Raw genomic sequence first — 27009 nt, forward strand, 5'->3', positions numbered from 1 at the left:
TTGACATGAAGCTGTCACACTGCTGTTCAGAGATATCCACATTTTCTTCTAGATGACGAGTTGTAATAATTCACGTGGCCAACATAGTCCTTCTCCTTGTGCTATGCAGCATGTTGATCCCAGGGAATGTCGCAGGTGTCGCTAAGCAGTTCCTCCGCTGCATGTTCCACCAGCTGGCCCCAAATGGCATCTTCCCACAACTCTTCCAAAGCAACATTAAGGGTCAAGTCCTCACACTTCCAATTCAATCGAAACCTTCAAGGGCCCCCACCCCCTAAAACTAAAAGGTCCGTTTGTCGCTTTTTCTCTGCAGATGGAAGTTTTCTTCGGACGCTTGCCTCATCGCTGATAGATTTTAATGAGCTGAGTTCTGTTGCTGCGCTCAATATGCTGCTGGAGGTGAGCGTTCTCCTCATTCATCTTTTTGCCAGCAGGAGGAGCTCTTGTCAAAGTATTGGACACCCCTTTTGGTTCCATTGAGGTGGCAGAAGCCCTTTTGAAACAACAATTCTTCGGTGTTCAAAGAGAACGGGCCTCATTACCCTTCACAACTACACCACTTGATTGCGATTGCTGGGCTAAATAAATGACACAAATAAAAGGCCAGTGAGGCGTGTGACCCGTGTGACCATTGATCTGTGCTTCGGCGTCCTAAATCCGCTGCCGCAGTCGTGAGCGTTGTGATTGATCAGAAGTGAATGATCAGTTAAATGGAAATCTCCACCGCTTATAGAATGCCATTATATAACACAGTTGTGCTTTTCTGCCTCTGTGCCCCCCCCTGCAGGGGTTGAACAACAAGAAGAGTCTGCCAGCAGGAGGCACTATGCTACACTGCCTGGACAACATTGCTACCTTCATGGAGGCCCTCCCCATGGACTCCCCGAGCAACCTGTGGACCACCATCTGCAACCAATTCCAGACATTCCTCACTAAACTGCCCTCTGTGCTTCCTCTGAAGGTAGCCATCGACGCCAGCGCTCACTTAGCCTGCGCCTGATATGCTTTGATGTGATTATCGCTCGGTAGAAAGCATGGAGCAGTGCCCTTGTCAGGTTCAATAGGACTGAGTCTCAAGATTGTAATTGATGTGACTCTGCCGCTTTTGACCTTGGAGGTCAAATTAAAGTGTCACTCATCATTTTATCCCCACATGAATTCGATCCAGTGTTATAATTGGACGTCGTGGCGAAATAGCCGCACGAACCTTTGTACTTTGAAAAGTCTTCTTCAAACTTTTTCAATCTGTCTGTGCCTCAGTGCCCCATGGATTCCAGTTTGAGGATTATAATTTGCCTTCTGAAAATTCCAGCGACAAATGCAACTCGGGTAAGCCCAGAGAAGATTTGAGGGAAGCTAATTTATACAAATCCTGGCCTTTAACATCTAACCTCCTGTGTCCCACAGAGCCTTCTGGAGCCTTTCTCCAAGCTGCTGAGCTTTGTCATCCAGTACGGCATCTTCAGCCTTTCCTACTTAGTGGAGCTGTGCGGACTCTGCTACAAAGCATTCAACAAGGTACATCACAGCTTACATTTCTAAGCAAGCCATTTTGGGACTTTCCGCCCTCTTTTGTTCTTTATTTCCCTGAAAGAATCAGCTTCTTATATTCGATCTCTTTAACTCATTCACTCCCAAAGACGCTTTTAAACGTCTTTTCAGACTTGGTCTAGAATTGGCTGCTACTGAATGAGTTAATACTGGCCCAATCTGAGTCATTTGTATCAGTGACTCTTGAAGCACAGCAAAACAACTGACGCCATGTTTGGGTTTCTGTTGCTCTTCTCCAATTGAATAGGATCACTTATTTGCGATGATCGATTTATTCTGTTGGTGCTCATTTCTCCAAAAGGGCGCTGGAAGAAACAGTCCAATAATCCCCCGTTATTTATTTCTGATGACACAATGCAAGGGCTATTTTTTCCGCAACCTTGTTTAAACCTTTTAAACAAATTAGCACTGTTAAAAATGTTGAGTTGTGTTGTTTCGCAGTCCTTTTGGTCATCATTCTTTTGGTGCTGCACTACTTCCCCGACTCCCCAGACAGCCAGAAATGTGGCCGTGCATCCCACATGATTAAGTAGGCAATCAGCCAGTATTGATTAACATGATGAGTTGGTTTGCTGTAGGGGCCGTGGGTCTGTGGCGGCTTTTTGAGGTGCAGTCTCAGCCGGAGGTGCAGCCACAGCATTTGGCCCCGGAGGATCCTCAGTCGTCTGCCGCTGTCAACGGCGCATGTTTTATGTCTCCTGCAGTATTGATTCTCCACCCTCGCTTCAATTCCTCACTGTACAATATCCGCTTTTCAAAACCCAAAGTCACTATCAACAATTCCTCTTGGAACTTGTTCCTGTGCAGTTTTTCTTTTTTAAGTGATTTCTGGGAAGGCTTCTCAACCCATCTTACCTGTCTTCGCAGATCAGGTTTTATCCCTTTCGGGGACAGAGGTTACTAACAGTGGACGGCCTATCATGTTGTCGGGTTACAGTGTGGATGAAAGGGTTAAAGTTATAAATTGAGCTTTTTTGGGGGGGACTGAAGGGTGCCATGGCATGCATCAGTGGATGGTGCTGCAAGTGAGCGTAGCGGATTTCTTTTTAGTGAAGGTGACATGCTTCTTTAAATTTTCATTCACAGAGTTCAAGTGTGGCTACGCAGAAGCCACACATGCACTGGAGATGGTTAACACAGTAGGTGCATTAAAATAGTAGCCTTGATCGGCTCATAAGAGAAATTATGAATTTTTGCTTTGTCTGTTACGGAAGAAAGATCAAAAGGGTTGCTTCTGTTGACCGACCTTTTGCTTTGCATTCAGTCTACAGCGTACCCACACTTTCTGGCATTTGTGCTCGAAATCTTATCAGCTTCTCTTGTGCCCCAGCCCCACAGATTTTCTGTTGCATTAAATCTGGATTCCATACTAAAATGTTTAATCTCGTCTGGTGAGGCCCGTCTTTTACTTTTGGGTGTGTTGCTTGTTCTCTTTGTCATACTGAATAAATGATGCAAACGAGAGTTTAGACTTCAAAGAAAAATGGACAACCCATTGGCTAAACTGAAGAGGGCCGTGCAAGAGAAATTCCCCCACTGTCGAACACAGTCTGACATTTGGACAGAGGTCAAAAAGCAAAAAGTGCTTCAACGCCGTATGCAACATGCTGATGTATGTAATTTATTTATTTATATCCATCCATGCATTTTCAACAGCGCTTGTCCTCATTCGGGTGAGTTGGAGCCTACTTTAGCAAGAGATGGGGTCCACTCTGAACTGGTTGCCAGCCAATTGCAGGACACGTACGGACAAATAAAACTTCACGCTCACATTATGGACATTTTTGAGTAATCAGTGAACCTAATGTGTGTTTTGGGAATGCGGGTGAAAGTTGTCGGGGGGAAAACCACAATCTCAACCTGCTGCTTATTTTTTACGGCGTTTTTTTTTTTGTCTTAGGGTATCCATTTTTATTTTATTTTTTTTACACGTGACTACTTGGACGTGTCCCCCTTCAAAGTAAGGCACGCCTGGAGTGGCTTTGCATTCCTTGGGCGCATGCGGACCAACATAAGCAAACATGATGGCACAGAGAAAGGGAGGCAAAAGTGGGAAGCCAGGAGATGACAGTGTGGTTTGTAAACAGGCAGCTGGGCTTTGTGTGGAAGGGATGAACAAAGAGAGCAGCCTGTCCTCGGGGAGGGAGAAGGCAGCCTGACAGCCTCATCTGAGCTGCCTGGGACTCAGGGAGGAGAGATCTGGACTGGCCTAAATCTACTCCTCAGCCTCACTATTGTCTGTCTATTCTCCGGCTCCCTCCCACCCTCTCGCCGCCTGTCCTTCCTCCTCTATTCAGCCTCGTGAGTTTATGCTCTCCTCGCAGCATGAGTAAGGGAGAGCGATAATAGAAAAAGGCAGTCTTGCTGCATCGGTACATTTACTCCCTTCTCTTATCTCCTCACATCCAGGAGCGAGATAAGTTCTACATGTCGCGCATTGTGGTGCTGGAGCTGCTTCAAGCTCTCAAGTTCAAATCCCCGCTGCCTGACACAAACTTGTTACTGCTGGTCCAGGTAAAAAAAAAAAAAAAGCGCAGCAAAAATAAGATCACCATGCCGCATGTTAAAAATCTCAAAAAAATCTTTTTTGCCAGTTCATTTGTGCGGATATCGGCACACGACTGGCGGAATCCACCATCATCCAAAAGCACATGATCGCTACATTGCCTGGGGTAAGATTTTACTAAGAACCTTATTAGAATCAGCAGCTGGAGTCAAAGGCAGCCTAAAAATAAAACCTGTGCCTTAACAGTGCACAACAGCCGCAATGGAATGCATGAGACAATACATAAGTGAGCTCCTGGATTTCATTGCCGACATGCACACGCTAACCAAACTCAAGGTGAGTCTTCTTTTGCATCGCAAGAGCACTTTAGTCCACTCTAATTGGCAGAGGTTATACTGTTTCCCGCTTTCAATGTTGTCATCCAGAGTCACATGAAGGCTTGCTGCCAGCCGCTGCACGAGGACACTTTTGGAGGAAACCTTAAAGTGGGCTTGGCTCAAGTGGCCGCCATGGAGATCAGCAAAGGCAATCACCGTGACAACAAAGCCGTGGTCCGTTATCTTCCCTGGCTTTACCATCCTCCCTCCACCATGCAGCAAGGGTGAGACTCACAAAGGACATGCTGTGCTCGCCATTTCAGGGCATTTGCGGGCCAATTTTTGTGTGAGGCAGGTGCGCTAACCACTTAGCACACTTCGCTACTCACAACTAAGCATTGATTGATGCCAAGGAAACAATTTGAGGTGAGTTGAGGAGCTCCATTTAGACAAAAGCAGTGCTTTGATGGCAACTTCTGGCATTCATACGTAGTTACGAGCCCTTTCAGGCGACGCGTGAGTTTCTCGCTTTGTTTGGGCGAGGGGAAAAAAAATTGCATTTATTGAATGCTGACATGAATGTCATTGCTCCTGTGCAGTCCAAAGGAATTCATCGAATGCGTCTCCCACGTGCGTCAGCTGTCTTGGCTCCTCCTTGGCTCGCTTACACATTGCACCCTGCATCAGGGCTCTACTTCGTGTATGCCCATCCCTTTGGATGCTGGCTCCCACATCGCGGACCATCTTATTGTCATCCTGATCGGCTTTCCCGAGCAGTCGAAGGTACGTCAGGAATCACTGCAGCCGTTCAAATGACGACGCCTCGCTTTTATTCACGCGATGCTTTTTCACTGCCTACGCAGACGTCCGTGCTGCACATGTGCTCTTTGTTCCACGCCTTCATGTTTGCCCAGCTGTGGACCATCTACTGCGAGCAGGCCGCCGCCGCTCCAACTTTGCAGAACCAGAACCAGACAGAGTTTTCTTCCGGCGCCATTCTCACAGGCCTGGAGTTCTGGAGTCGTGTGACACCCAGCATTCTGCAGCTCATGGCGCACAATAAGGTGGTGAGTGCTTGGCCTCCCCCTTTCACTGGCCGCCAAGTGCAAAATGTGCTCTTAAAGAGTGCGAAAATAGGACATGAAGAGTCGATGGTGAACTTGGGTTCATTGTTTTTTCAGATGGTCGAGATGGTGTGCCTTCATGTTATTAGCCTGATGGAAGCGCTGCAGGAGTGCAACTCAACCATCTTTGTCAAGGTTTGCAAGAAATAAAATAGACGGAATACAGATGCCACGTTACATCTGTGTGTCAACTCAAAAATGACTTGAATAAATTACATGCGGTGAGATACGGTTCAATTCTAAAGGGTATTTTGTGAGGGTGTAATTCAATGAGTTTCTTGTTCGTCATTTTACATACATGTGACGAAACTTGTCAGTACTGTCAACATGGCATTTCCTTCAAAGAGAACTCTCCAATTTAAGGCGATTTGATTCGTATCTCGATATGTATTTTAAAGTGGAATGATTGGAATCGGTCCAGTTTGATGCAATCATATCTTTTAAATCAAAACCTGAAATCATCTTCACATGACTGTCATGACTCCTACTACACTGGGGCAGAAGCTATCCAGTATGTCAGGCTGGTGAAGTGGTATTTGTGGCATAGTATCGGTGCATTTAGTATAAGTCCAGTACAGATTCAAGGTAACAGCGGCATCGATACTGGTTTGAGTATTAATGAACCCGTAGGTAAAACTATTTTTTAAAAATGAATATTGTGGATTTGGTCTGCGACGTAAACGGGGGCTGACTGTATCCTGCTAATATACAAGCAAAACGGAGCAAATAGATGACCCCCGTGAGCAACAAGCGACAACATCATTTCTCACTCTTTATTCTTTCCCTCAGCTTATTCCAATGTGGCTACCCATGATACAGTCCAACCTCAAGGTAAATCCTGTAAATGCCACGTAAATATAAAAGAATCCAAGCAAATCGTTAACCGCCCTCCCTTCCGCCCCGCGTCAGCACCTGTCGGCTGGTCTGCAGCTGCGTCTCCAGGCCATCCAGAACCGCGTGAACCACCAGTGTCTGCAAGGTCAGACGCCGGGAGCGCCGCCCTTTGCGCTGCGCAAGTGGCTGCAGTGCACTCAGTTCAAGATGGCTCAGGTGGAGATCCAGTCATCTGAGGCCGCCTCGCAGTTCTACCCCATGTAACCAACTTTCTGCAACCCAAAAAGGATGCTCACCTGGGTTGAACTGCCTTTAGTATAATATGTACAGTAGATCTGTGCTATACTGTTAACGGCTCACTTGCAGAAGATTTCTATTTAGCTGTGTTGTGCTCTGAATGCAAATGTGTTTTCGACTGGACAATAAAAGTTCTTTTTTTTTTTAATATAAGACAGGTTGTCATTTCCTATATTCAAATGTGACATTTACTTCCCTTTCACGTCTCCGTTCATATTCCAAATGTCCATTTTACCATAATGCGAATGGCAGCACGATTAAATCAGCCCGCCTTGTTTACGGTTGCGGACCAGAGACTGGACCTCTCCGGGAAAATGACATGACACCCATTTAGCCAGCTCGCCGTCTCCCGATTCTTGTCAGAGCGTCCGTCACGCCGCCTCCCGCCATCACGACTCGGATCCATCAGGGGGCCGCGTGAGTTGCGGGAGCAGCTTCCTAATTCGATAAGAGGGAGACAGAGCTTAGAGTTAAACAAGCCTATTTTGGTTAGAGATTTCCCCTCCACCACACCCTGTACCAGCGGCACCCTAGCCCAAAGTGGAGGCCTCCCCTTCCTCCTCATAGCCGACTTAAACCAAGCAAATACAATTACCTTGGGCCTAATGTGGTTTGTTGTGATGGAGCATTGTTGCGAGGTCTAACTGCATTAGCCCCGAGGATGACAGATGTCATGACAGCAGGGCGCATTCATCTCGTTTGGGATTTCATTATCAAGATTTAACATTAATCTCATTTGCTCATTGAAACATTGGAAATGTAAGAGTGGGAGCACGGCAACATTTGATGTGTGTTGCTTTGGGGGGGATTTTAGTTTTTTTTTATTTGTGCGTGCAAATGTGGACCTGTGATGAGAGGTGTGAGCGAAATGAGTCACACAATATGACTAATGAACTCACACACATGCACGCTCACGCACTCAACCCGGGTGAACCGTGAGGCTGGCTGAATCAGACTCGCAGTGACCTCCTTGTCATCAACCTCCAGTCTTGGCTCATCAACGCTCTCCTCCTGCAAGAGGCCGGACAAAAGTGATGCTGGTTTGTGTGTGTGTGCGTGCAGGTTTAATCAAGTCGCCTTGCGCCAAGGTTGCATCTGTCAGCCGCTTCCACACCCGTGTGATTATTTGACCTCAAAGTCTCTTTACCGAAAGAAGCTCTCTCTCTCTCACACACACACACACACACACACGCACGCGCAATAGGAGCGACTTATGTAATCAGCGCCCTTCAGGTATGCAGCTTTTTCCCCACCCCGACTCACCTGCCTGATGGCCTCCTGGAGGACAGTGTGGCAGTCAGCGGTAATTAACGCTGACCAAAGGCCTGTTGGGCAGACAGGGTGCAAGTGGCTCTTCAAAGATCGTGAATGTCAGACCTCATAAACACACTTATGTATATTGGTGGAAAAGTGACAAAGTACAAATACTTTGATTCTGTGCTGGTAGAGTTTTCACATATGGGAAGTTTGAGTTGTCAAAGCTTTCTGTGGTACTTCAATCGTACATATCTCGATCGGCTGTTGTTTATATCTGCAAATAATTGATATAAAAAAAGTACTGTGATAGCTGCAGGTTTATGTTAGAATCCATTCATTGTGTCTGACCTCAGTGTTCCAATGTGTGGCCCCTCCCTCTCCCCCAATCATTGCACCTGTCCCACCGACACACCTGCCAGTCTTCACCTCGTCAGCCACACTCTGCTCTGCAGCATTAAGGCCAGTCTGAAGAGACCCCCAGTTGCCAGTTACCTTAACTGCCATACTCTACTGCTCAGCTATTTCGCTCAGCCCTCCAGAAAACCTTGATGCTCTTTCGCGATCTCTGCGAGGAAATGTAGGTAAGGAAGTTTTTTTTTCTCCCATGTCACCTTAAGGGCTCCGTACATTTGTAAAATACCTTGGAGTGAAATGTAATATTGTGAAGTAAACGCCATGATAATGACTAAAGATACTGAGAGTGGCTTTTTTTTAAACTATTTTAAGTAAAATTGCTATGGCTCTACAACATCTCGGACTTAAAATACACTAAGAAATGAATCATATGGACTAAGGATGAAACGAAGCATGTGCAAGGTGTTTTCTAACTTGTTCCTGCAAGTGTTTAAAATGACCCGTGTTACAACTCTCCCTGCTCTCCCTACTTTTTTCCATCTCTGCTCATGCGCCATGAAAAGCAAAACATCCTTTGTGTACTGCGGATGATCATTCCTGGTAAAGCTTGTTGAGAAAGTGACAATCTCTGGTACCCCCGCCCAGTGCTGTCACTTTGTTTTTATGACAGCAAAAGCCACACGGGCCGGGCTGGACAATGCATGAATGTTTAAATTGCTCACAGTGTCCATCGGCGTTAGCATCAAGCGGCACATCCACAGCAGGCGTGGCTGTAAAAGTAGTCTACGGTGCCTCATTCACATTGGAATTCATTGACTCTCCAGTGTTCCTCTGAATCAGCCTGCATTACACGGTCCATGTATGCAGCCACAACATTAAGCACACCTGATCAGACATGAGAGTGGTATCTGAAATTATGCTTTATCAGTGGCAGCATGAGGCCTATTTTTTGGGGGGGTGGGGGGGCTGAAGATACTTACTATAGTCTTGTATGTAAGCAGAATTGTTGATACAGTGTTCACGATTCGCATTAGCTAGATTATATTTATATGTGACCTGCACATTTGCTGCTTTGTGACATAGCAAGCGGTAAAAGGTCTGTTGATGGCACTTCATTAAAGATGCAGCGAGTGAGACAGACTTAGCACAAGCGCCCCGGCCCCTCCCACACCACTCCTCCCCACCACAGGGGAGCGGCCCAGCTCCAGACCTGCACCACACAGAGCAGACCAGGCACAGGCTAAATATAACACCTCCTTTTTAACCCTTCCCCCCACCCTCCCTCCTTTAGGCAAACGTTCATCAATGTCCTTTAAACAAAATCAAAGGTAACGCTTTTGTTCTGTACACTTTTATTTACAAAAGTCAGCAAGGATATCAACGTATGCACATGGTTCTTTCTGTTTTGTTATATGCGAAAAGTGTGTGTGTGTGTTTGGAGTATCGATTGCCATTTGTCCATGAATGGCTTGTTCCATTAACAACTCTAAATGGTAGCACGTTGTTTTCCTTTGACGTATGTAGAAACGTGTGTTCCTGTGCATGAATTAACAGTCCAGAAGGCAGATATTTAAATAGCGATATTTACATTCATGCATTCGTCACATCTCTCATATAACAGCGAAGTACATGGTACATGGCTCCCACCTGTGCGTGTCTGAAAGCAAGCTTCTTGTTTTCAACAGATTAGCCGATAACTAGACTCAACCGAAAGCCTTTGATGGGCACTCTTCGCGCACACACACACACACACATTGAATTAGAATGAAACTCGAAAAGTGCAGAGCAGCGTTGACTTGATGCTCGGTTGTGTTCTTCCAGAGGGCATGTTGGAGGATTCTTGTGACAACACACATGGACGCAACCTGATCCCTGACTATTGGCCAAGCGTCCTGTCTCTCACCAGTGACAAGGTCAGTCCCCTGGTTTCTATGGTGATAGGTGACGAGTCCTTGGTGACACACTTAGAAACACGGAAAATTGTCGAATCCACACACACACACGACACTTTGGCGACAGTGGAACCTCTAAAGTCAAACGTCCTCGACTCATATACAGTCATTCGGAATTTCAGTTCGACGCCAGGCCTCGGGGGGAAAAAAAACCCCAAGCAATACTTCAGCTCAGTGAGCATTTCAAGATGAATTCATGAAGTGTGATTGTTTTTTTCTTTGTCTCTTCTGTGTTTCTTTTGCATGATTAAGACAAACGTGATGATAACCATAGGGCAGAAAATGGAAATTATTGCAATATCGTGGTCATTTACAACTATCACAGGGGGTCACAAACCCGGTGCCCGCGGGCCCATTCCAAATACTGTATAGCTAACCAGTTATGGGACATTGTGATTTTCTCAGAATCTTGTACAAGTGATCATTTGTAGAGGTTTATTTTAGTATTGCTTCACACTCAGTAGCCAAGAAGTTGCTCTCGGTTTCAAAAAGGATTACCAACCATTACAGACTCGGGGGGGGGGGGGGGGGGGGCATGCCAGTTACTCCAAAGCCACCACAGGTGCTGATTAAAAAATAATTTTTGGATGCTTCTGCTTGTGTAATTCGGTTGGACAAGTGCGCACAGTCTTTTATAACCGGGCATTTGGCTGTGCTCTAAATTAACCAAATGCATACAAACTCATGTTAAATGTGAGTCAGCAAGCGATTATGATTACAACCAAATAAAGTTCAGCTGTTCTTGTCGGGTATTCCACTTTTTTTTCTTTTTTTTACTTGAAGGAGCCTAAATGGTTTGTGTCGAGACTGATTGCATTTTGGAAGTGTTCATAGTTCTGTCCCTGAAAGGGTTAAAAGGACTAGTTACTGGAAACATGGCCAGTGCAGTTTTTAAGATGGTAACAGTTTCACTCTGGAAGATAACATTTCTATTTTTAATCCTTTCCTATGATAAATGACTGACAGAGAGTTGAGCAGTCTACTGTCGCAGAATGGATTGCGTTGCACCTTAGAGGCTCCATTGCCCTTGTAAGGAAGAACGTGCACCGAGTTGAATTTTACAAAATCAACAGTGGGCTAGCGTGTAATGCAATAGAGAAAGCACACTGTGACATTGAGACAAAACACGAAATCTCAACAAACACGCAGATACCAATGAGCGATGCCGTTTTCTGCATCATTGTGTCCACAACACCGTCAACGGTATTCTGTGGCCAAATAAAATTGTGTATAAATAAGTCACTTTAAAAAAAAAAATCCCAAAAACAAATGCTGAGGACTGTACAATATCTTTTTTTTGGTAGAAAAATAAATAGATGAATGACTAAAGTATGTTACAGTGAATCTTGAACGTGTTGATGTTGCCTCCTTTTTTTTTTTTTTTTTTTCAAAGTATGGATTTCTTTAAATTGCATAGTCATGAATGCACGCCTCAGAGTCAGGAGTGACAGTCAGCTCATGCCCCTGCAAGGCATCTGTCTCCAAAATGCAGAACCAAAAATGGAGCATATATTCTTAAAAAAAAAAAATTGCATTCTCTGTAAAAAGTGCATGCACGTTATTTATCGTGTGTGATGGCGCCGCGGGGCCGCTCTATTGTCTGCACTTCTCTCGCACGCGTGAGGTCTGGACGTGCGGCAGACTGGCCCACAGTCAGCAGCCTGTCAGCAACACTTGCTCTTATTGCTCTTACTAAGAGCAAGTGCTCAGCCTGCTGGGATGCTTTTCAACAACACACATCGTGGGGGGCGGGGTGGGGGACGAGGGGGCTGTCAGGGGTGGGGTGGGGCCTTTCATCCTCGCTTGCCTTCATGGCATTTCCTTCCACCTTTTCTTCAGCTCACTGGTGCCTTCGGTCCGACCATAAGAAGGATGAGTTTCCTGCAACTCTGTTGCATTGTGGGTGAGAAAAGGGGTCACTGAGGAAAAGGGGGTGGGCCTGAAAGATGACGAATGCTGTCACTTCCTGTTCCAAGCTGAAGTCAAGTCTATACCACAGTGTTGTTTGTACCCATGGCCTTCTTGGTGCGGATGCTCATAGCGTATTCCCCGCGACTTGTCCCGTTCTCTTCCTTACGTAGCGGTTTCCTAACAACAACAAAAACAGTGAGCACCTGATACAAGATCAATACAATTTAACCACCAATGGCTGCAATAAATGTACGATTTTAAAAATAAATCAATCAATAAAATCCTTCCGTTCATTCATTTCCTATGCCGTTCAAACTATACATTGATGTAATTATTGATGGTAGAATAGCATTTATTTTTTTTTAAATGTGAATAAATTAACAGTTAATGCTTGGTTAAGAATAAGAAACTGTGATTTAACATTTAGAAACATTTTTTTTCTGTCCAGCGGTGGAGACGAGGCACCCCATTTCTATCTTCACCGCTTGACAGAAAATATGTTCCATTTCATTATTTATTGGTTTGCCTTAAAATAAATACGGGTGCTCTGTTTGGGCGAATACAAGATGGCCTAAATCATAGGTGTCAAACTCAAGGCCCAGGGGCCAGATCTGGCCCGCCATATCATTTTATGTGGCCCGTGAAAGCAAATTAAACATGTCAACTTCCATGATGCTTGCTAAAATCTTGACCAAAATGTAAAATTATCATATTTAATAAATTTGAGACATATTTTCATCATTTTCTTGTGACCAAACCCCTCATTACAGTCACTTAAAGAATAATTGAATCAACCGTTATTGACTTTTTTTTATATGGTTTCCGTTATAATGGCCCTCCAAGAGAAATGGTAACTAAAATGTGGCCCACGACAAAAATGAGTTTGACACCCCTGGCCGAGACACAAAGAAGGAAACGGCAGCCATTTATCATCATCAACACCTCGGAATACTTTTACCGGCTACTTATTTTCAGTTGGCACAGACAGGCGAAGCGTATGGCATGTTGCTGGATGGGTTCGTAATATCGGCTTAATGTAGAAGCACAAAAGGGAACACAATTTAACCCTTTCATGGAGCTTGTAACCTAATAACATGATAAGCTGTCCACTCTAGTAACCGCTGTCCCCGAAAGGGTTCAGTAAAACACAACAGACATCAAACTATTGCCCGGCCGTGGCCCAGGAGGCAGAGCGGGTCGAGGTCGCGGAAGCGATGATAAACTCCAGAGATGAAATGGAGTGTTGCGTGCCAGTGGTCACTATTCCACATTGCGCTCCATGGCAACTAAAGGCCCTGCCATTAAAAAAAAAAAAAAAAAAGGGACTTTTGAGTTATTCGAGATGTTGATTTGGTTTTCTCTGTCTCGTCGATCCTTTCCAATAAGGCCTCTGTTCAAAGGTCACATTTGCTGGAAGGGAAAGATGCATTGCGACGCAGACGATAAGGCAATTACCTCCTGCGACCGCTATCGAAGCAATCTCTCCCCTACGTAATGAGTATGCGTGCTGCTGTCGAACCAAGCTGGGAATAACATCCATCCATATGTGAAAGTACCTCCTGGTGCAAAACTAAAGACGGGACGAATTGAAGGCTAGGATTATTCAACGACGCTCCTTTCATGCACTCTCGTATGCCTTTGTGCTTATTATATTTGTCCAGTGTACTGTGCCTTGTGCAGCGCACCCCCTCAGCTCGCCTGGCTTATGTAAGTCAAGAGACCACATGTGAATACAGTTAGTACAGTCATTGTCCCGCTCTGCAGCTTACAGTGTGCTCTCCAACGCAGAGGAGCCCTGAGCGACATCTTGTCTTTCAAAAGCAACGACTGGTAGCTCCAACTTTGACCGCTTCTTCTCAGACCAGTCCGGGGCCAACGTGCACCCGATATTTACTTTAAGCTCGAATGTGACCTGGTAGTCTGAGAATATGTGAACCTTGGACCTTGTTTGTTGTCATTTTGTGAATTAAAAAATACCGTATTGGCCCGAATATAAGACGGGGTTTTTTGCATTGAAATAAGACTGAAAAAGTGGGGGTCGTCTTAAATTCGGGGTCTAGACATTATACCCATTGACGACGCTAGATGGCGCCAGATATCAATGAAGCGAATGCTGAACTTGACTCCCCAGGCCAAAGTGAACCCCTGCCACGAAGAATAAAAATAAAAAGTAGCGGTAGCACGAAGAAGAAAAATAAAAAATAGCGGTAAGAAGGAAAAGAGAAGAAAATAACAGAAAATGGAGAAACGTAGTGACAATCTGGAGAAAAGTGGGTCGAAGATCGGCCAGGTTAACTGGCAGCTGAGGAGAAGTTATGATGTAATTTACGTTTCAAAAACCAGAAGCCATTCATTTACGAATGTGATTGCACTTTAGATTTGAATGAGGCAAAATAGCATGTGTTTTCTCTCAAATATATTGTTATAATCATTTGTTTCAGATGTACTGTCACTATTTTCTGTATAAAAAATTTATTTGGTGTTCAAAAAGTCATTTTTAAATTTGAGTCTTGAAAAAGAGGGGCTCGTCTTATAATCAGGGCCGTCTTATAATTGAGCCAATACTGTACTTTGTCCATAACTCATTCAATTTTATCACAATTAAACGTTCGTGCAACACGGTTTTCTTATATGGGCTGCATTTGGCCCACGTGCTGGACTTTGGACATGCCTGCTCTGCCGTAAACCGCAATGAGGGTAAGCGGGATAGAAAATGGGTGGATGGAGGAAAGTGTTGGCGCGCCGACAGAATCAAGCTGGAGTAGAGAGTGTGCCTCTCCCAACCCTGCTTTGGACTGTGTTTGTATGTCCTCTGTGTACTTTGTCAATCAGAATATGAGACATACTTTGATCTAAATTCTATTCTATTTCACGGGTCTGGTTTTCAGATGCACGGAAATTTGTTGTCGTATGTTTTACAATGACGCCGCAGTCATCTAATCTAATATACAATCATACGCACGAGACGACATATCCCGGAGGGGGGAAAAAAAAAAATCCCGAACACTTTTGTCTCATTTCAATCGCGTGCCACGGTGTCCTCTAAGGTTACATGAGTAGCGCATTTCTGCGTTGCTTTGCCAAGACTTTTCCTCCTGCACACGCTCACTCTGTTTGAACGCTCTCCCGCTGTCGAGTTGATTCGTCAGCCCTCGTTTTCAGGTTGCCCCCGTTTTTCCAACGTGACTGTGATTTTGTCACACCTGTTAAACCGTTATGTCACTCTGGGCTGTCACAGCGTTCCGCCACTCATACACGGCACAACTCCTCAGGACCTGCTCGGCTGTCTATAGTCAAAGAGAGTACTTTCATCCCCCGGACAAAGTTGCTGGCAACAATTGTGTCGCCATGACTCTAGTCATTAATTCATGTGTTGGTGGTGTGTGAGTTTCTGGACTTTTCGAATTCGATTTCCATGAAAAATGAGTAGCGGGTGGAATGGCCCAACAAAGAAAATGTTCACATTTTGGTGACAATCCAGATAGCATTTAAATATAAAGAATTCTGGCAGCATCAATTATTTCCGTGTGGATTTACTTTGTCGTTTTCACCAAACTACATTTTAAATGTTGATATTATCAGGGGAAAAAAGGTTGCCAGCCAATCGCAGGGCACACAGAGACGAACAACCATCCGTGCTCACACTCACACCTAGGGACAATTCAGGGTGTTCAATCAGCCTGCCATGCATGTTTTTGGAATGTGGGAGGAAACCAGGGTACCCGGAGAAAACCCACGCGGGCCTAGGGAGAACATGCAAACTCCACACAGGGAGGCTGGAGCTGGAATTGAACCCTCTGCACTGTGAGGTCGACGCGCTAACCACTGGACCACCATTAGTAAATATTACTTGGCTAACTTTAGGCTTAGAAATTGTGAATTACCAGATAACCAAATGTACATAAAAGCAACACACTTGACGAAAAAGATTTTGAGGTTGTTGGTGGTGCTGTTTTTGGCTAATGGCTTAGTTGTAAACAAAGAATTAGTCATGACGTATATTTTATTGGGGACAGATGCCAGTCGCAGTGTCCCCGCAGGACCCTGGGAAAGCCTAAGAGATGTAATAGTCCAAGCACAAAGGGAGAATCACATTATGTTGTGTGGGTGAGGATCAGCATGCGTGTGGGAGCTGCGGTGTTCTGATGGTTTCCTCAAGGGGACCAAACAGGCAGTTTGGGGATTTGCCTAATTTGAAAACAGAGTGAGGAGCAGCCATATTCATGTACTGTATGAAACCGCCCCCCGTCCCCCGCAAAAAATACTCACCGCTTTAGATTTAGTTAATTTAGAATATCGTGGAAACCATTTCATGACTTTACTTCAAAAAGTGAAAGCCACGAATTATACAAATATATGACAGAATTAGACTGTAATGTATGTATGATGTATTTTTTCGTATGATTTTGATGATTTTAGCTAGGAGCGAATGAAATCACGCACAAGAAATAATCAAAAGTCATCTTCAGATAGAAATTAAGTGGGAATTGGGCTTCTGAATACGTTGCAACTTTCAACTTGTTCCGTGAGCATTCTCCAGAGAATCACCTGCTTGTTTGTCACAGTTTTTATACCAGATGCCCTTCCTGATGTTGTGACCCACTTTTTTGTATGGCAATGGGCTGTAAGCTGGGAATCGAACCAGTGCTATTTACTCATAAGGTAGCAGCATCTACCACAACATTGGGAGTATTTGCGTTTTTTCCCATTATGTTGAATGAATCTGTATTATATATAATTGATAAATTTTACATCAAATTTACATTTTTATGATAATTCCAATTTATTGAGATGCAACTGTTGCAAGGTGCATGTGTCCACTGTTAACAACCGCTGACCGTGTTGCTTGAGGACACTGGACAGGGCTGAGCTTTCTTGGACGTGTACACAGGGTTTCAATAATAGATGGCAAGCTGTTGACATGTGGCAGGTGGCAACACAACACTTCACGTGTTAGATGAATATTTTATAGGAAAGCTGTGCAATCACGGCGCACAGTCCCGTTTGAAGTTTGGGCTCGTAATGAAATTAGGACATGTCATACGCACTGTTTTCAATTGCCATCTGGAAACTACAGTAACATTCGGTGGTTCACAACACTACAGAGTGCTCTGTAGGTATCGGTCAGGAAATGCTAGTTTTCAAAATGAGAGGCTAAATGATGAAATATTACATGAGAAGCCCTCTTGCTTAAGATTTAACAAGTTTCCTTGGCTGTACTGCATTGCCCTTGAATCGGTCGGGAGCAGCTGTGGAGTGATATCCGCTTTTAGACAAGCCTCCCGGAGCGCTAAGTGATTAGAAAAAGCATCTCGCTCCATTAGCACGTCGGGCTGAGCTTTGTTTATTTTGGCTTTCTGGGTTGGCGGACAGCCGGGAGACAGAAGCAGCTTCATGTCTTTTGCTTGGGATGCCACGGCAACACTGAGAGGCAGCATGTGTCTGATTCTCTTCTTTACGCTTGCACACATCAGACTCCCTGCTGTTTCCGCTGCTGTGTACTCTCAATAGAATAGAATAGCGGAGACGTGTTTTGTTTTTCTTTCCTTCTTTTTTTTTTTTCTTCCTGCCAGGACCTTTTGCCTGCGGCAGATGAGTGACAGACAAATATTATTAATAAATAAGAAAAGGCCAATAGGGTTGTGGCCTGCAGAGCTTGGCCCTCACCTCCTCAGCTGTCTGGCCCTGGACCTCATCTAGATGATTTTATTTGAGGAAAGCCTGAAGCAAAGAAGGCATGGAAGAACGTGATACATATTGGATGTGGTTTATTGCTCTCTGACTACCCCTTTCGCGGTTATTGCTATTGACTAAAAGCACTGTTTCACCAGCATCGTTGCTGACTTTCCTAGTTGTGTGTGGTCTTTCACATTTTTTTATGAACGTCGCTTTAGATTCTCAATTATTTTCTTGGCTGTCCTTGCCATAGAATATGTAATCATTCCTTTTCATCGTCATTTATTCTCTCTTGACTTTTAAGTGATTAGGGCAGGCATGACAAATGCGAAAGGAAGCCCATTTATCCTTCGATTGCACGCCGCTGACAAATGAATGCGTAATGAGCTCTGACTGGACCTGGTTTTAAGTAGCGTGGCACTGAAGTCTGCAAGCAGTCTGGAGCCCACGGGGGCTTCAGGACATGACCTGCTTGCATGTATAAAAGATGTGGCCTGCAACTGAATGACTAGGCAAATTAATTCATAAATAATGACTTGGGTTTATTGCAACAACACTTTCCTGCCGCTACTGCATTAAAAAAAAAAAAAAAAGCCCCTTGGCTACACAGGGGTAGGGGGGGCTGGAAAATTGCCATAATGAATTCCTGAGCCAACCACCCATTACTTCCGCTGCTTGGCTTTGCCTATTTGTTTTTTGGAGAAAGGAGAAATTGAGTTCTGCTGAAGGTGGCTTAATATAGTTCAATAAATATCAAATATAATTATGTGGATTCATCACGGGTTCATAAAACAACTCTGTGATTTAGCATACGCATGTGGAGTTACTTTCACACGGGCGTGTAAATATGTCAAGATGTTTATGGATGCTCGTTCGCACGCGAGGGGAACTGGTGTGTGTACGTCTTTATTAAATGTCTGCCGACATGAACGTGTAATTCCGAGTACATGTGTGACATTGAATGGCACACAAAAATGGGTCTAGCTTTCGCTTGGGGCCAAAGCTGCGCGCAGCCTTTCCTCTAATAAGCCAAACGGGGAGGAAACATTTCCAGTCGCACCAGCACCCACGTGGGATTCCTCTCTGCCGATGTGAGATGCACTTATGCAAATAAAAACAAAGTGTACGGTACGGTATCACGTAGTCAGGCAGTCCGTTTGGAAATCATCACTCTTACTCTGAGACATTTTACAGCCCTTTCTGTGATTCAACCTCTATGTGGCTCATCAGTCAATACGGAACCCTCGCATCAACCCTCACATGACACAACACGTTTCGCCCAAATGGCACATCATGTCGACTGCCTTCAAGTTGGATTGGTGCTCACCATCTTGAGTTGGCTTGACTTTAAACGATTTTGAAACCTCATTTTAGATACCTGCCAGTTCGATTCCGGCTCCGGCCTCCCTGTGTGGAGTTTGCATGTTCTCCCCGGGCCTGCGTGGGTTTTCTCCGGGTACTCTGGTTTCCTCCCACATTCCAATAACACGCATGGCAGGTTAATGGAACACTCCAAAATTGTCCTTAGGTGTGAGTGTGAGCGCGGATGGTTGTTCGTCACTGTGTGCCCTGCGATTGGCTGGCAACCAGTTCAGCATGTCCCCCGCCTACTGCCCGAACACGGCAGGGATGGGTTCCAGCACCCCCCCCCCCCGACCCTTGTGAGGATAAAGCGGTTCGAAAAATGGATGAATGAATTACTTTGGCGACACATCATGTTTTTTCCTTCTTTTGCTTTAGTATTTTTTTTTTGTCCATTTCCAAGATTAAACAATCTTGGTGTAGCAGATTTTAGGTGATTAAATTAGCTGTTGTGAGTGGGTTCCCAATACTCTACATTCATTGTCGTTGACTTCCTCATTGATGCTGCTTGCCAAAATGTGATTGTGAATTTCCCGGCGCCTTTTACTATGTCAGAGGTCTGTGCTCTACTTCATTTGAACAGCAAAACAGGACCGTTTTTTTTTTTTTTTTTTAAGTACAAGGGACAACTGACCTCTTGATGGCCTTGTAGCAAATGATGATGGCTGAGAGAAGGAAGAGTGCCGAGGCACAGCCCACTATTCCCAGCACTATAAAGTCCATGTCTGTCCACCAGGGTCTCACCAAGGGCACCATTGGTTCTGCCGCTGGAGAGAGGAAAAGCCAAAACACGTCAAAACATGACATTAAGAAAAAGCCAAGAAGACACTTGGCTCCACTCCAATTCTTCTGTTTAACAGTCAATGATTGATATCCATGTGCATGACACCATAAATCATTTAGGTTCCTTGACAACAGCACTCTTACACCGCACATTAGTTGTGTCCAGGAAGACTCACTCACTTGTATGCATCAGCAACTTGGAGCATGTTATGCCTCTATCTATCTATCTATCTATCTATCCATCCATCGACACTGATGCTCATTAATATGCATAAAGGGCATGTTCTACAGTAAGTCACTCCAAATTGAAAAACTCCCTTCAGTCAAGGTTACATTTCTCCAGTCAGCATTGTTGTAGGTAATGCTCCTGCTTAACCCATTCCATTGCTTAACCCATTCCATTGGGGGGGGACTGCATTTTTTTTACCCATGAATATTGATTGCCTTCTAAAGATTACACTTTGGAGAAAAACTTCACGCCTTAGATGAAAGAATAGAATGATAATTACGAGGATTAAAGTGAGCCTCCATCACATGAATAATTCAAAGGGTCTGCACCCGTTTTTAAACAGTCTTGTAAAGGAGCTAAAATGCATTAAATGGGCCTGCTTGCATTTTCTCACAACACCGAGCAGCGTATCAAGGCCTTAGGGCATTAAGGTATGTTACATGACACCAGACTAGTAAAAATGATTTAAAAAAAAAAAAGTTTGGGGAGTTTTTGCAATGTCTTATGCAATACATTTGTGGTTTAGTGTTCCGTTCCAGTGACGTACAGTCACCTGAACGTAACTACCGGTACACATATCACTAAGTTATTCTAATGCAGTAGTAAGTCACAATACAGAAAAAAAACCACTATAGACCATGAAATTAAAACAAGCAAACAAAAAAATAAGTTATGACAGTGTGCCTTCTTATGTTGCATCTGTGCTTCGATTCAGACCCTTGAAATGAGATAAATTTGCCACATCGGTCATAAATAGAGAATCCGTTGTACAGATAACACAATGGATTTTTAAAAATGAGAGAATATGTTGTAAGATGCATCTAAGCCATTAGTCAGCAATGTTATTTTTATTTTTTTACTGTGATGTAACTTTGAACAACAATGGGTACTCGGGGAGGTGGCAAAATGCATACAAAGTAGAATGAGATATTTTTAGGGTTAGGAGAAGTTTCTGTAGTGTGCTGCGATGCACATTTGAAATTTAAGTATAAAATGTTGATTATCTAACAATGACAAAGTTTGCCATTTATTATCATGGAAATGTGTGGGGGGGGGGGGGTTGGCTTCTGTATCTCTATCTGGTTTTTTTTTTTTTGAACATCCGACTACTCAACGAAAATATTCAATAGCTGCAGCCCTATTTCAAAATTCATTCAAGTTTTACAGATCTGAGAACTGCACCATGGTGAATGAAATTGAACTTACAAGTTTGCATTTTGAGGTTTCTAATGACGGTTGTCATATAAATCAACTGCCAAAAACAACATAATTTTTAAAAAACTGAGCATTCACCATCCCTACTTAAGCTTTCGGTCAGATGCTCCTGGTGGTGTTTGTTGCTGTGACCTTGACTACAATCACAAAGGGGGACTATGACTCCTCATTCAAAGGGAGCCTACTGGTGTGTTGGGAGGGGGAAAAAACAAACAGTGAGCCAAAAGGAAAATCATTGGAGCAGATTGATGAAAACCTTACCGGTGCTGTCTGCTGATGACGAAGTACTCATCCCCACCTCTTGTAAAAGACTCGGGGTGAGTGATTCTAAAGAGTCGTGGTAATAGCTCACAATGGCTGCATCATCAGCAACGCCTGTCGCCCATATTTCAATGCGCTGTTCATTAACAGGGCGTGAGACCATGTACAAATCAGATCTACTTTCAGCAGGCTGGCAGGTGAAATATGTTGGCCGATCAGTGGATTTCAGACCAAAAAGAAATCTGCCGGAATCGGCGCCGAACACAGCACACACTTATCGCCGCCAGCTCAACTTCAAAACAAAAAGTGTGCTGCTTCATTAGCCTCCTCTCTTGATCGGATTATGGCTAATTTAATTAAGTCGTCTGTGTTTTAATCACTGTTGGGTCCTCCAGGGGAAACCCTCGCAATGAGCCAGTGAGTTTGGCGGCCCAACAGGCTTTGGATCTCACGGGCAGCTGGGTACTCCCCAGGGTGAGGCCCAGCATAAATTAGCTCTGCTGTCAACATCCTGCTGGCTCCATCACATGCACAAGCGTACACATGCAAAAATTCGAGGGGACGGAGGGTGCATTTCTGCACGAAAGGAGCCACGTCGCATGGAAAGCTGGGAGAGAGTCAGATGCGGCAAAAGTACTCACAGTCTATACTTAGGCAGAGGTAAAGATACTCGTGGAAAGAAAATACCGATTCAAGTACATTCCCACAGTAAAAATGCAATTGTTTAGACTCTGAGATGCACTTAAGTACAAAAGTAATAAGGATTTTTTTTCTTACAGTCAAACAACAGACTTTACTTTTTTTTTAAAATACCGCTCTAGCTAGCATTGGCTAATAGGCGTTTAGGTTTTCCAAACGTGCTCCCATAGTTTTGCGAACTGCATCAATTAACAAAAAAAGTTGCAGAGTTATTGAATGTTAAGAATTGAACAAATACACCTTGTGTCTTTTCAAATTAAAAGGAGAAATTTTGAATGGTTGTTTTAAGCTAGCTCAAGATACAACATATTTCCCACAAATCTCTTTGGAGCTGACAACATCAGTTTTCTTCAATAAATTTATACATGGATTAGTATTCTGCGTCTCTGAATTGTTGTGTTCTTTTAGGTCCCTAAAATTTCAGTCGGTTAGCCTTGGGACTGAAAACTAGCATTTATGCTAAGTCCAGCGCATTTACACTGTTTATTTTTGTGTTGATTAACGTGCATTGTCCCATAAAAACACATTTTTAAAAAAATCAAAAGATCAACCATAGTTGACGTTACCTCTCTATTTACCTGTATTTCTTTTCCAAAAAGTAACAGGTCCATTTTGACTACGTATGGAGTAGAACGTTACAGATATCTGTGTTCAAATTTCAGTAAGGTGACATAGTATTTGTACTTGCCGCCATTGGAACGAGAGCACAGCTGAGTGAAACAGATGCTGGAGTTCTTACCTATGGTGCCCAATAGCCGTGGGGGAGGCGGGGGAGGTGGCGGTGGGGGAAGTGGAGGGTATCTTCGACAGTGGCACGCCAGCTGGCACTGTTGGCTAACTTTCTCTGCCACGGTCTGTGAGCATGGCCTCTGGAGTTCTCCCTTTGTTTGAAACCAGGAAGACAATGGGGGTGGGGGGGGGGGGGAAAGACTGAAATGCTATCCTCACAACACGCACGTGCTTAATTGTACTCAGCATTCTCTCCCGCTGCTGTTGTGACTGGCTCACGCGGAATAGTAGCACATCTCCAGCTGCAATCCCTGTAAGAAGCCACCCACCCACCAACAGAGTGGGCAGCAGGCCGCCCCGAGGAGTGCGAGTGGGTGGACTTGCAAACTCAAGCAGATCACATTACACGTGAACCCTGCTATAACAGTGCGTGTGTGTATGAGCAACAGCTCACCGTCTATCTGTAGGCAGCAGCGGGGGGAGCACAGGTTACACGACTCAGCACTAGCATATGCCTGCTGCACACGTCCCGCTGAGATTGGCGGCGAATAGTCTCGGGGGGGGAAAAACACTCCATGTTCCCACTGGTGATATTTGTGTGCCATGAGCTGTGTCACCACCAACCTGACAAACATTAACTACTCTGTGTGGCCACAACATTAGGGATACCTGCACAATACACAGTGCTGATGTCCAATTCAAGTTTAAGTTTTTCTGCCTTTACAAAGCGAATGATTAGTTATGATTTCAGTTTTTTTTGTTTAATTTAACAGTATGTACACGGTAGTGTTGTTGCGTTGTAGTGGTGTACAGCTGCAATTGATTGAGTGTGTGAATGCGGTCCTATTATTTTGGCTACTTCATTGAGCAGCATGGCGCAGCCTTTATATTTATAATGTGTGTAGAAGAATTGCATTGTGTGATACAAGGGGGCGTTTCTTTAATTTAGCTATTAAAGAGGCAATGCAGGAGCTTCCGCTTTGGCAAACATAATGTTAATTTTTGATACTAATTAAACAATATCTACATCACTGTGGTGTGGTTATGGTATTGTGGACTTGCACTAAATCTTAGGGGGATTCTTAATATTTTGACAACCTTTTTTATTTATTTTATTATTTTTTAGCAATTAGTGTGACAATGCAGAAGCCTTCGTAATTCTCTCTGTTCACATTTCACATGAAATAAACAAGATGTCTATAATCATGAGGTAGTTATAGTGGCCCAAAACTGCTCTGAATCATACTAAGTGATATGCTTAATAATTTGGCCACCTAAATTTCCTATAAGAAAGGAAGATGGTCTATGTATGCAAATACAGTATATTGTACAATATGTATTATTTATCATTGTGGCATGCGGTGTCAAACTGCACCGGATCACACTGAGGAACGTTCTTAATGTTTTTTTGGGGGTCATATGCGACTAAAAATATTAAAAACACAGTGAGTATGATTCTACAGTGACACATTTTCAGACAACCTATCGTGCAAGTAAATGACCCAAACAATGGAAACAGCTCTCAGTAACATTCAAACTAATTACATGAAAAAAAAATTACCACATATTTCTCTGACTGTGTGCATTGTGATAACACAAAATGGACAGATGTGCAAGTGTGTCTGATTAAGCGTCCTCTGTGTGGTGTACAACAAAAAATAAGAGGAAGAACAAAGTGTTGCATGTTACCTGACATGTGAGTAAGAGCAGCGAGAGAAGGCAGTGAGCGAAGAGGAGAGGCCAACAACTTAAAGTGAATGGCATGAGATCTTGGAGCGGCATTCCCATTGGCGCTCTTCTCGGCGATCCGAAGGGATGCAGCATCCATACAGCACGGGCGTCAAGTGTTCGGGACAGCACCTTCCTCCTCTTCCTCCTCCTCCTCCTCCACCGGGCGGTATCCTAGTCCAAATCGGCAGCGATGCAATAGTACCGGTGTCGACAGCGTAGGACGGGGCGAGCCGGTAGCACGAGGAGCAGCGAATCACCCAAATAGATCCACATCTCTAAAGTTGCTCCCTCCCTCGCTTTGAAATCTGGTTTATGTTGTTGATGTTTTTAGGGGTTTTTTTTTGGGCGAGGGGGTCTGCGCGATGCCTTACATGATCCCTTCCTCGGCTGCCAGCAGCAGTGCAAATGGGCCACTCGAGCCGTGGAAGTTGAAGGCGAGAGGAGAGAGAGCGAGCGAGCGAGAGAGAGAGAAACGGGGGGGGGGGGGGGGGGGAGAGGGAGATGGTGCTGCAGGATTCCTTGGAACTTATCTGTAGTGCGTGCAGGGCGAGTCCGGAGGGCAGAACCGAGGGTTCGACTGATGCAGCCCCCTTCCTCTTCCTCCTCCTCCTCCTCCTCCTTTGTGTGCCAAAATATAAGGTTTGGACACTTGGGAGCATTAGCCCATCCTGACTGTGTGTGCATGCGTGTGTGTGTGCGTGTGCGTATTGCGCTTTAGAGTATGTTTGATTGTCTAAATGTCGGTTGATTGCTGTGAATCTGGAATTTCTCCATTGCGAAACTAATAAAGGTTTTCTTATCTTAAAGTATGTTTGTGTGCATTAATATAAGCAAGTTAGCACATACAATATGTGTGTGTGTGTGCAGGAGTGGGGTCTGAGATTCCCTCTGCCAAAAGTCATCAACAATGGAGCCTGTGCACAGTGTGTGGAGTCCATCAGGTTGACAAAAGCCAATTAAAGTCAAGTGGAGAAAGAGAGAGAGAGATGTACAGAGGGAGAGAGACGCCTACTGCCTGGATGCCTTGTTGCCTTGTGCTGCGTGCGCCTGCTTTGAACACTCCAATGTCCCGAAGCATGGTGGGATAAACAGCACTGATGTAACCTCGCATTCAGCTGCAAGACATTTATAAGATATTCATAAGATATTAATTTTTTTAAAATGCATACATGTATGCACACACGCACGCACTGCTTTTTTGGGGCGGTGGGGGCAGAGGTGATGCCAGCGCATGCTGGGTCAAAGTGTACTTACTTTACCGGGCCATATCCGGGGTGCCACATGATTTTATGCGGCCCGCTCTGACGCAGATAATGGGCTCTATTTTCATAGATTACGCGTGTGCGCTCGGGCATAAAAATTGGAGCATCTTGATTTTTGTGATGCTGCAAGCCTCGTTTAGCGTGTTTGGGAATTTGGCAGACTGCGCCGGGACTTGCTGGGCGTTCTGGACAATGAGGGCGTTTTCATTTGGCACCATCACCTGTGGAGGTGTGCTTATAGTTCCTTATAAATGTACTTTGTATTTTGCATGGACTCAAAGTCTATTTCTGTTTCCGCGATGTCAAAAACTATGCTCCTCTCTTGCCATGATTTTAAAGGGCATGAGAGGCGACCTTTTCACTGACCAAGAAGCTAGTTGGCTGTGTTCATACCCACAATGGCGCAAACACCCGTTTCTAACTGCGCATGTCTGCGAAAATAGTCAAAAAAGGAAACTCCATCAATGCGCACAATTAGACCGCATTTGCGCTAGACTTGCGCTGGGCATAAAACTAGAGAACCAAAGCGTCTACTTCATGGTTTTGCACAAATCTGTAGAAAAATCTGTAATTGTTTTTACTTTCAATAACATTTCGATAGCGCAAACATTTTTTTTTTTGTTAACCAAACTCCTTTTAGAATAAATCGAGCAGTAAGCAGTAAAACTTGTCAAGATAATTCAGAGAGAGGTACAGATTACTATTGGCAATGTGGGAGTGCTCACTAGAAATAACGTCAACCACCCAAATTCCATTGCAATGAAAACGTAAATTGGAATGCACATAAAGAAAATCGAATGTATTTATCAATCATGAATGCTACGTTTTCCGATACTTTTTCCATAGTCGCAGTCATTTGCTTGTTGCGCAACAACGCCTGCCGGTGGTTTGCTCATGGCACAGTTCCGAAATGATGCTACTGCCCACAGTCATGTAGCGTACGTGACATTCACAGTTAA

At 44.3% G+C, this 27009-nt stretch overlaps 2 protein-coding genes across 9 annotated transcripts in view; one reads left to right on the top strand and one right to left on the bottom strand.

Annotated features, from left to right (window-relative positions):
• Nucleotides 1–6782, top strand: part of unc79 (unc-79 homolog, NALCN channel complex subunit) — a 37096-nt gene extending 30314 nt beyond the window's left edge. For 5 of the 7 annotated variants that reach the window (XM_086127408.1, XM_086127410.1, XM_086127406.1 and 2 more), the window contains 14 exons: nucleotides 110–222; nucleotides 314–399; nucleotides 788–961; nucleotides 1261–1329; nucleotides 1408–1518; nucleotides 3961–4065; nucleotides 4146–4223; nucleotides 4304–4393; nucleotides 4483–4658; nucleotides 4974–5157; nucleotides 5238–5441; nucleotides 5556–5633; nucleotides 6288–6329; nucleotides 6408–6782. In XM_086127408.1, coding sequence (XP_085983534.1) covers nucleotides 110–222; nucleotides 314–399; nucleotides 788–961; nucleotides 1261–1329; nucleotides 1408–1518; nucleotides 3961–4065; nucleotides 4146–4223; nucleotides 4304–4393; nucleotides 4483–4658; nucleotides 4974–5157; nucleotides 5238–5441; nucleotides 5556–5633; nucleotides 6288–6329; nucleotides 6408–6596 — 1699 coding nt within the window. In that variant the 3' untranslated portion in view covers nucleotides 6597–6782. Of the gene's footprint in view, nucleotides 1–109; nucleotides 223–313; nucleotides 400–787; nucleotides 962–1260; nucleotides 1330–1407; nucleotides 1519–3638; nucleotides 3848–3960; nucleotides 4066–4145; nucleotides 4224–4303; nucleotides 4394–4482; nucleotides 4659–4973; nucleotides 5158–5237; nucleotides 5442–5555; nucleotides 5634–6287; nucleotides 6330–6407 lie in introns of those variants that run through there. The other 2 variants (XM_086127407.1, XM_086127412.1) reach the window with 2 other exon arrangements.
• A 3616-nt stretch (nucleotides 6783–10398) lies between these two features.
• On the bottom strand, nucleotides 10399–25171 carry prima1 (proline rich membrane anchor 1). 2 transcript variants are annotated; one of them, XM_086128072.1, is made up of 5 exons: nucleotides 24747–25171; nucleotides 23068–23209; nucleotides 19776–19908; nucleotides 12204–12280; nucleotides 10399–12131 (listed from the first exon to the last, which is right to left on the bottom strand). In XM_086128072.1, exons 1-5 carry the CDS (start codon nucleotides 24879–24881, stop codon nucleotides 12109–12111), a joined length of 510 nt encoding a protein of 169 aa, XP_085984198.1. In that variant the 5' UTR covers nucleotides 24882–25171; the 3' UTR covers nucleotides 10399–12108. The 2 variants fall into 2 exon arrangements, with proteins under 2 accessions (XP_085984198.1, XP_085984197.1); XM_086128071.1 differs by having other exon boundaries at nucleotides 10399–12280.
• Between the last annotated feature and the right edge of the window lie 1838 nt (nucleotides 25172–27009).

Source organism: Hippocampus guttulatus, chromosome 13 (assembly GCF_054856545.1).
Source record: "Hippocampus guttulatus isolate MCC_2025c chromosome 13, RoL_Hgut_1.0, whole genome shotgun sequence".
Lineage (NCBI taxonomy): Eukaryota > Metazoa > Chordata > Actinopteri > Syngnathiformes > Syngnathidae > Hippocampus > Hippocampus guttulatus.